This window comes from Hippocampus bargibanti, linkage group LG06, assembly GCF_051943395.1.
Source record: "Hippocampus bargibanti isolate YZ-2025 linkage group LG06, ASM5194339v1, whole genome shotgun sequence".
Lineage (NCBI taxonomy): Eukaryota > Metazoa > Chordata > Actinopteri > Syngnathiformes > Syngnathidae > Hippocampus > Hippocampus bargibanti.
The window spans coordinates 24,528,023-24,538,448 of NC_142739.1; the positions used below are offsets into that span (position 1 = coordinate 24,528,023).

The window sequence follows — 10,426 nt, forward strand, 5'->3', positions numbered from 1 at the left end:
GAAAAGAGATTGTCTCACATCTCCTGTCCCACGTAAATCCGCTTCAATTCCTAGCCGCGGCAGTGCCACATCAAAAACAGTGCTGCCATATTGGTGGTAGAAAAACAAAATACAGAGCTGCTGTAAAGGCAGCCGCTCTCGCTGCGCCATCTTGAAGTAAAAAAAAACAACAAAATATGACAACACAAAGACACAATCATTCTATCTTAAGCACTTTCTGCAACATCTTTGTTGCATGAAGCAGTTCTAAATGAAAGAGGAGAGGATCAAACGGTCCTTTTCGCCAGTGGATCTCATGGATGTCATGGTGGAATTTAGCTACAAGGCAAATGTTGAAAGCAAACACAAAGCTGCCGCATCCATTGACAAAAAGCGATTGTCTCATATCTCCTATCCCACGTAAATCCGTTTCAATTCCAAGCCGCGGCAGTTCCACAGATGCATCAGCGCTTTATTTTGACAACTATGACTGACTGGTCCCCGCGACCAATGTCCCACCTTATGTAGTCTTTCCTGCCTGACTCGCTTGCTTCCTCTTAACACCTATCCCTGAAATGTAATACCCCACCATGAGCCCCCAACAGTCAGAAACCAGTAATTAATGTTCTGGATCTGCTGTTGTAGCGGCGTTGTTGCGCTACGATTGCATGTGCGCATAAACAACGCCTGAGGCGGCGCTGCTGTCAGGATGAAGAAGTCATTACGGAACAATTACACGCCCTCTTGAGCTCACATTCACTCCCGCTAATTACTGAACTCCTTTGAATTTGTTAAAAAGAGCAACTCTTGACTAAAACTTGAAACCATTTTTTTTTTGTGGTATTGTTGCCGGACTTCACACAACATTCCCGCCTTTTAACGTGAAATGTTGATACTTATATAGTGCTCACGGTCTCATGTGAGACCATTTCTTGTTGGCGAGTATTGGATTGTGGTGCTAACAAGCTACTGTCAGGCTACCATTGTATTTTTTGCCTTTTTTTGTTGACACTTGAGCCTTTGTTGTTCGCTATTTGAAGCCTCCTAGGGAAAAAGCAATTGGTGTTACGTTAGCGCCCTCTAGTGGAATCGTGGTGTTGGATTAGTCTTTATTAGTCTCGCAGTAGAGAAATTTACATTTCAAAAAGTAATGAAAGTAAAAGGAAAGAAAAGGAAGAAATAGAAAAACAAAATACAAGACCTGCTTTAAAGGCAGCCATTCTTGCGGCGCCATCTTGGAGTCAAAACAACAACAAAAACCAGAATAACAAGTAGTGTGACACAACACAAAAGACAGTCATTGAATCAAACACTTTCTGCACCCTCTTTGTTGTATGAAGCAGTTCTAGATGAAAGAGGAGAGGATCAAAGCGTCTTTTTCTCAAGTGGATCAGGGACGTCATGGTGAAATGTGCATGTCTGCTAAAAGTTAAATGTTGAAAGCAAACACAAAGTTGTAGCATAATGTAGCTGTGGCCAAAAATGGTGAAAAACTATCCGCATATGTTCTACATGACGCACAACAAGTAGCTATCTATTTGCTTTCTATTCGCTGTCTAACTGGCTGGCTAGCTAGCTATCTATTTGTTATCTGTTAGCTAGCTAGCTAACCTGATCTATTTGAGTTATTCCTAGTTGAACGGGGTCACCGTTGCTGGCTACCTAGCTGGCTATCTATTTGCTATCTAATAGCTGTCTAGCTAGCTATCTATCAGTTATCTATTAGCTAGCTAGCCAACTTGATGTATTTGAGTTATTCCAGGTTGAGTGAACGCTGGCGCGTGTGGCTGCCGCTGCTCACCCACAGAAAAATTATTATTATAACAACTCAAAATGTTGAATAGAGACTCGGAGGCTTAATGACTCGCAAGTATATGTATATATATATATATATATATGTATGTATTTTTTTATATATTATATATATATATATATATATATATATATATACTCCCTTGAATATCGATATAACGAGACTTTACTGTATATATACAGTAAAGTCTCGTTATATTGATATTGATATGACCGGACTATCGATATATCCGATCCTGCGGCATGTAAATTTTCTCCTTGCGTTCATAGAAATAGTATCGTAATAAGCAGTACTATCGATATTACCGATATCGATATAACGAGACTTTACTGTGTATATATATAGATAGATAGATAGATTCATACTGTATATACATTATATACATACACACACGTACATATACAGTATCTATGCATACAGTAAAGTCTCGTTATATCGATATTCAAGGGAGTCCAAAAAAATATCGATATAACCGGGACTATCGATATAGCCGACCCTGTTTGCATGTAATTTTCTCTGTGCGTGCATAGAAATAGTATCGATATAACCGGGACTATCGATATATCCGATATCGATATAACGAGACTTTACTGTATATATACGTCCCCGCATACCTGAAACAGGCTAATTTCTGGGATGATCGCAAGCGCCTCAGTGTCAATTTGTCTCATGAATGGGTGGAAATATGAAATTTTTGTATGGCTGTGTGGTCATTTGACTAATTAATTCATCGAACCTGTCTCGGAAGGATAGAGTGAGGAAGAGGAGGCTTAATAAATAAATAACTCAAAGCGGCTGATGCAGTTCGCTCCGATGTTGCTCTTCCTCGCGCTGTCTTTATCTGTCAGCAGACGTCTGACACTTTGAGGCCTGCAAAGCCTCCTGGGAGTCGACGTCGTCGTTGTCTGCCACGGTTGCCATGACGACTACGTTTTCCTCACACGCGTTACAAACGAGTTACACACGTTTGTCTGTGCACTTTTGGAAAATAGACTTGTGTCTGTCCCTAATTTCTTCGCCACCACACCTTGCTCACTGGTTGAGCGAAAATATTGGGACACAGCTCTCAATCATTTATCACTCAGCGACATATTTTGAACTCATTCACTGCTATCCCCAAATTTATTTGGGAATTGAATATATGAGGTGAAGCGCCATTTCCCTAATTTGTTCGGGGTTTATTTTTTGTCTTGTTTGGGTGCCGATTAATAATAATAATAATACATTTCATTTCTGAGCGCCTTTCAAAACTGTCAGTCACTTTACAGTCACAGGATAAATTTTTGTCTGTGGGTGAGCAGCGGCAGCCATACGCGCCAGCGTTCACTCAACCCTCAAATAGCTACTCAATAGCTGTTTGATTAATTAATTTTTCATATTAATATTAAATAAAATATAAAATTACATAAATTAAATAAATACAATAAAATATAAAATTAATGATCATCATATGAATCGCTATAACTTAAATAGATAGAAAGCTAGATTGGATTGGATTTGCCTTTATTAGTCTTACAGTGGAGAAATTTACATTTCACAGCAGCAAAGTGATGAGAGGAATGAAAGTAGAAAAACATAATACATGAGCTGCCACTTTTGCGGCGCCATCTTGAAATCAAAAGAGAAAAAAAAACGACATAGCAAATAACATGACAACACAAAGACACAGAGAGTAATTCATTCTTAGCCACTTTCTGTACCCTCTTTGTTACACGAAGCAGTTCCAGATAAAAGAGGATAGATAGCTAGCTAGATAACAAGCTAGCTATCTGGCTTCACTCAACCCGGAAGTTACTCAAATAGATCGAAAACTAGCTAGCTAGCATAGTTAGCTAGATAAAAAGCTAGCTAGATGGCTAATAGATAGCTAGCTAGGTAGCCAGCTGGACACCATAAGGCAGGGTCCAAGGACTACTTTGTGGACATGAAGCTCCTCAGCTAATAAAAAAAAAAACCTTCGACTCTCGTCTGTCATCCGAAATAAAGAGTTAAGCGCTGGCCAGACCTCTGGCAATATCCACGTGGGGGCAGCATTTCCCTTTTTTCCATGTTAGCGCTTTTTTTTTCCTGCTTCAGCTATATGAACCAATATGTATGTATTAGGTTGTATTTTGAACAGCTGCCCTCATTTCAAGCTCATATAACTCCAGACCGATATAACTTGGGAATTAACTCTTTTTTTTCTGATGGAAGGAGAGAGGCTAAGGTTTCTTACGCCGCATTCTATGTTTATGTAGTCCTAAAACTCAATATTCTGTTGGTCCTAGAATTCGAGTGAACATGACAAAAACCCTGGCACTGGTTGGACACATTTTTCCACATCGTCTGGCAGTGAATGAGTTAATTGGCCTCAAAGAGATTTTATTTTTTTTGTAAATTGAAGATCTTCTGATGTTAATTTCAGCCCCCCCCCCCCCCCCCCCCCCCCCCAAAAAAATGAAAGTTGTGCTCCGCTGCGTATTGTTAATTATTGATCAGTGAGTGTGATGAGTCATCATCTTAACGATCATCATCCCATTATGATCATTAACATCAGTTGGACGTCATCATTTTCAATCCTCAGCGCAAATTGTAGCCGCATTTCGGTTGCTTTGCACCACCTGCACGTTTACATGTGATTATAAACACACGCACACACACACACACACACACATACGGGGACATATGCTAATGAGGCTAACACACACTTAGCGATGTCTCATGTGGGCTTTTGGGGGGGGCGTAGAGGAGGCGTGACACTACAGATGGTCGACAGTGTGGACCAAGGTCATTTACACACACACACACACACACACAATCACATGTGCATGACACTACACAGACACACACTGTCAATTAACTCCATATTGAATCTTTTGAGTGGCGGCCATTTTCCGTGTTGCTGGGGCTTAAAGGTGTGAAAACAAGAATGATTGACAGGTGTGGATGACTCAATTGTGCTTCCCTCACCGCTCCTTTTTTACCCTCCAGTCATTAGGTTGGTTTTTATCAAGAGCTTTAATTCTCATTTACATCTCAGCGTGGATGAAAATCACTTAAAAGTGCGACCTCAAAGTTGAAAGGTCATGGGGTCAAATGTAGGCTGCTTTTTTTTCCATGTTCTTTTTCTAGAATTCTCATGTTGTATTGTGGCCAAAGGTGGGGATTGCGCTTTTTTTTTAAATCTCTAAATCCTGACTGTGGCGAACTATGACACACGTTTGTTGTCATGACGACCCCTACCATTTATTCTCCTTCCATATCTTCTTCAAGTCATTTTTCTTTATTATCTGTTCTTTCTACTTTCTTTTGATAGTTATTATATTATTATTATATTAATATTGGCACAACCCTGCCATCTCCTGGCCAGCTACCAAAATAAAGTAAAAAATATATATAGTATTCGGGGATGGTGACACTTTAATTTTAACTCATTCACTGCCAGACGATGTGCAAAAATGTGTCCACTCCAGTGCCAGGGTTTTTGTCATTTTCACTTAAATTGCAGGACCCACAGAATATTGATTTTAGGACTACATAAATATTCAATGAAGCGTTAGAAACATAAGACTATTCTTCTTTTCCTTTCGGCTTTTCCCTTCAAGCGTTTGAAGCTTTGGTCAGACCTCTGACAATGGTCTGACCGAAGTGAATGTTTATGTAGTCCTAAAACTCAATATTCTGTGGGTCCTGCAATTTAAGTGAAAATGACAAAAACCCTGGCACTGGAAGACTCTCTTCTTTCATTAAAAAAGTTAATTCCAAAGTTATATGGGTCTGGAGTTATATGAGCTTGAAATGGGGGTGGCTGTACAAAATACAATGCAATACATTGATTTATATGAAAGGCGCTTATAAATGAAATGTATTATTATTATTATTATTATTATTATTATTATTGAGTCAGGAAACATGTTATACACGTTAGCTATCTAACTAGCTATTGGCTAGCTAGCTTTCTATCTATTTGAGTTACTTCCGGGTTGCGTGAACGCTGGCGCGTGTGGTTGCCGCTGCTCACCCACAGAAAAAAAAAAGACTGTTAAGTGACCTTGAGAGTTTTGAAAGGCGCTTAGAAATGAAAAGAATTATTATTATTATTATTTAGTAAGGAAACATGTTAGCTATCTAACTAGCTATTAGCTATCTATTGGCGAGCTAGCTAGCTTTCTATCTATTTGAGTTACTTCCGGGTTGCGTGAACGCTGGCGCGTGTGGCTGCCGCTGCTCACCCACAGAAAAAAAAACTTATCCTGTGACTGTAAGTGACCTTGAGAGTTTTGAAAGGTGCTTAGAAATGAAATTTATTATTATTATTATTATAGCGCTTTAACAACAGCTGAAGCTGTAACAACGTGCTAATATAGAGAAAAGGGGAAATGCTGCCCCCATGTGGAAGGGAAGAAACATTGCCAGAGGTCTGGCCAGCTCTTCATCAGCACCCAATTAAAAAAAAAATCGGGAATGGCGTTCTACGTCATATTTTCAATTCCCGAATAAATGTGTTAATGGCGGTGAATGAGTTTATTGCGTTGCTTTGTCATATTTTTACTTCTTTAATTATTTTTTTTGTTTTTGGTCAATTGCAAAAGAGAAGTAAGTAAGCAATCATTTTGCCTTTCTTCCAGGCGTCCGCCGTCCTTCCGAAGCGGACAAGAGCAACCACAGCGTCCACTACACGCTTCTGATCGCATGCGTCCTGGTGGCCTTTGCGCTGGGCGCCTTCCTGTCGGGTTTTCTTGTATCCTGCTACTGCAACCGGACAGGACACAAGAGCCGCAAGCTCTCCAAGGACCCCGAGGTCCAGATCCCTCACGCGCTGTCCCTGCGCAGCCTGGCCAAGCTCAACGGCCTCCTGGAGGGCGGCGCCGGCAAGGAGGACAAGATGGAGGCCTCTTCCCCGAAGATCTACAGTTCTTTGTTCTCCAAGGAGGCGCCCAGGAGGAGCGCCCACCACGCCATGTCGATGGGGGACCTGGTGCTCCCCCACCACTTACGCTCGTCCTCGGAACTCTCCGGACTCCCCACGCCGGACTCCACGCCCGAGCTGCCCATCAAGAGCATGAAGGCCTTCCGAAACCAGTGGGAGAAGAACCACAACTGCAACAACGCCTCGCGGCCTCCCTCGGCCCACGCGTTCCCTTACGGAGCGTCGCGCCACGCCGACGAGCGCAAAGTCCACAACGCCGATCGCCTCCTGCCGCAACACCCCGGCTACGCCCGCAAGGTGATGGAAGTCACCTCATTGGACGAGCTCCTCAAGCACATCCACGAGGGGGGCGGGACCAAGACGCCGCAGCTCATCAGTCCGTCGGGGGGGCACCACGGCGGCGGGGCGGCGGCCTACGCCGGTCGCGTCCAGCCTCACATTCCCGAAACGGAATCGGCGCCGTATTACAGTTCGTCCACGCTGCCTCGCGACAGCCTCACCCGTCGCATGGACGTCCCCCCGGACCCGCCGCCGCCCCCGCCGCACACGTCCACGCTAGAACGCCGCCAGTCGGCGTCCCAGAGGCATTCGTCGACGGGTGCCGCCGCCTCCGGGGGGGCGGCGCTCCCTCGCCATCACAGCTTCAGCCAACGTTTAGGAGTCGCCGCCCACCAACCGCCGCCGCTCTTGGCGCGCATGAACTCCACAGGAAGTTGCGACGGGCATTTTCCCCTCCTGCCGCCCGGCTACTTGGCACGCTACAACGCCGCCCAGCAGGAAGGCCCTCTCAGGGGCGGCGGAGGGATGCGAAGGGGGCCCCCCCTAAAATCCGACGCCCCGCCCAAGCCGCTCTTTATTCCCGCCTCCTCGCCCGTTAGCCCGCATGCCAACTTCAACTACTGACGCCGTTTCTGACCCGCAGCGGCGACTCAAAGTTGACGTGGGGAATTATCTTTGTACCATATTGGTATTGTTCTCTTGTACGTGACACACTACATTAACCTTGCAACGCGGCGCAGGACGGCTGATGGCGTCCCTCAAAGTGCAACCGCAACGACGTCAGCCGCCAAAAAGCCGCCAAAAACTGAATCGATAATGACAACCTCACTATGTCAACAATTACACCAACCACTACATAGATACTCACCTCGACTGCGTGAATGACTACGACGACATAAACGACTCAAGGCCGCGACTACATTGCAACGACAATGATGACATGTCTACACAACAACTACATTTAAAACTACATTGATTTGCTGTCTATTCGCTATATAACTAATAATAATGATAGTACATTTTATTTCTAAGCGTCTTTCAAAACTCTCATGGGCACTTTACAGTCACGGGATATTTTTCTGCGGGTGAGCAGTGGCAGCTATTCGCGCCAGCCTTCACTCAACCCGGAAGTAACGGTTTTTCAAACTTCTCAAGATGGAAGACACTGAACGAGCTATCTATCTAGCCAGCCAGCTATTTTCTGTTTTTTAGCTATTTAACTAGCTGGCTATCTAGCGAGCTAGCTATTTGCTGTCTATCAGCTGTCTAACTAACTAGCTGGCTATCTATCTCGCTCGCTATTTTCTGTCTATTAGCTATCTAACTAACTAGCCGCTATCTAGCTATCTATCTATCAAGATAGTGATCTATTACCTAGCTAGCTAGCTAGCTATTAACTAGCTATTAGCTAGATAGCTATCTATCTATTTGAGTTATTCAGGGTTGAGTGAACGCTGGCGCGTGTGGCTGTCGCTGCTCACCCACAGAAAAAAGAAGTTATCTTGTGACTGAAAAGTGACCTTGAAAGTTTTGAAAACCAATTATAAATGAAATGTATTATTATTATTATTATTATTATTTCATTGCTAACCACATATCTACAGGAACGACTACCTTAACCACTACATCATCATCATAAACAATGACAACTTCCGTGACCACCTCATCTACAGTATTTCTTCAATGACCGCAACTACGTGGCGTGACCTCCACAAAAATCACAACATCAATTTCAACATGAACAACTACAATAACAATAACTGCTAATAACCACTGAACATCACACAGACACTAATAACACCGTCAACAACTTAAAACAATAACTGCATCTACTTTAACAACTACATCAACAACGACCAGCTCAACGTCTTCTCGCTACATCGCTAGCTACATCGACAAATACAGATTATCTACACAACTATATCAATAACAACAAAAATAAGTGTACATCACATTGTCGACTTTGACAATAACTACATACCAGCTATATGGACGACAAAATTGACAACTACATCGATCGTAACTACGGCAGTGACTCAATTGACGACATCATCGGCGACATTACCCTCAATAACTACTACGTCAGCGAATCTGCAGCAATTGCATTAACGGTGACGCCAAAGTTGCAGTCGAGACTTGGAAACGGCGCAAGGCGCCACGACGCTTGGTTCTTGTTTTCTTTGCGATGTCGTTGTTGCTAACAGAATGTGTTTCTATTATGCATGTGCGCGCGTGTGCGAGCGTGCGTACACCGTATACTGTATGTGTGTGTAGAGACACATACAGTATATACTATCTGCAGTATATATAAATATAGATATATATATATACATATGTGTGCGTCGAGTTGTGATGACATTAGCAAGAAAGTAACTTTTGTCTTTGCCTTATTATACTCAAAAAACACAAAATTCCCTAACCCCGCCCCCCACACCCCCCAAAAAAACTAAAAAATACATTTGAGCCTTATTACAAAAAAAATGTTCCTGAAAGACTGCATTGTCGTTTGGCTGCCCCCCCCCAAAAAAAAAACTGCAATTTTATTGTTGTGTTTCCTATTTTTGCTTTGAGATGAGATTTTTATTTTTGGGCAGGAGGGCAGTGACGTCTTTTTGTTTTTTTCCTGGGAAGAATGTTTTGATTGTTGCTGACATGGACATTTCTCCAGTGGGAAAATTTTGGACCACCAGAGGCCGACATTCCCATACAAACTACGACAATGGAGAAAGCTGCACTTCTTATCGACACATTTTGAGGTTAATGCTTGTAAATAAAAACATACTGACTACACAAGTGTACGTATGTGCCTTATTTCATACTCATGGCAGCGCGGATCAGTAATGGTAGTTAAATCTGCCTCACAGTCGAGTGGTTCTGGGTTACTCAGTCTTAGTCTCAGTATACCTTCATAGGCTCTAATTCTCACGACAAATTGTCAGTTTGTGTGTTTAGTCTATTTTTGGGGGGGTGCTACAACCACCCCTAAAGTGAATCCATGCACCCAGAAAATTTTAGATCTCTGAAGATATTTTCCCCCCATTTTGTCCTTATTGAGTATGCTAGACCAGTGGTCCCCAACCTTTTTTGCGCCACGGACCGTATTAATGTCAGACAATATTTTCACGGACCGGCGGATAAAGAAACTGTCCCAAGATGTTTGTTTTTTTACTCATTTTGCTAGCTTACGATGGGCTAATTTTAGCGGTATGTATCACGTGACATAGACAAGCGTTGTGACATGCGTCAAGAGTAAGTCATAGACGGATGTAATCTGGTAATTTTTCATTTTATGTAAATTATTCATTCTTTTTGCGCGGCCCGGTACCAAATGACCCACGGACTGGTACCGGTCCGCGGCCCGGGGGTTGGGGCCCTCTGTGCTAAACAACGGTTCAAACCATGCGGTACTGGGTTCAAATATAGTATTTTAACACAAAACAACGCTC

At 42.9% G+C, this 10,426-nt stretch overlaps 1 protein-coding gene across 2 annotated transcripts in view; it reads left to right on the forward strand.

Moving 5' to 3' along the window:
• Positions 1-9,767, forward strand: part of sema6cb (semaphorin 6Cb) — a 124,999-nt gene extending 115,232 nt beyond the window's left edge. For both annotated transcript variants that reach the window (XM_088998845.1, XM_088998846.1), the window contains one exon: positions 6,400-9,767. In XM_088998845.1, coding sequence (XP_088854971.1) covers positions 6,400-7,604 — 1,205 coding nt within the window. In that variant the 3' untranslated portion in view covers positions 7,605-9,767. The remainder of the gene's footprint in view (positions 1-6,399) is intronic.
• Positions 9,768-10,426: the final 659 nt, after the last annotated feature.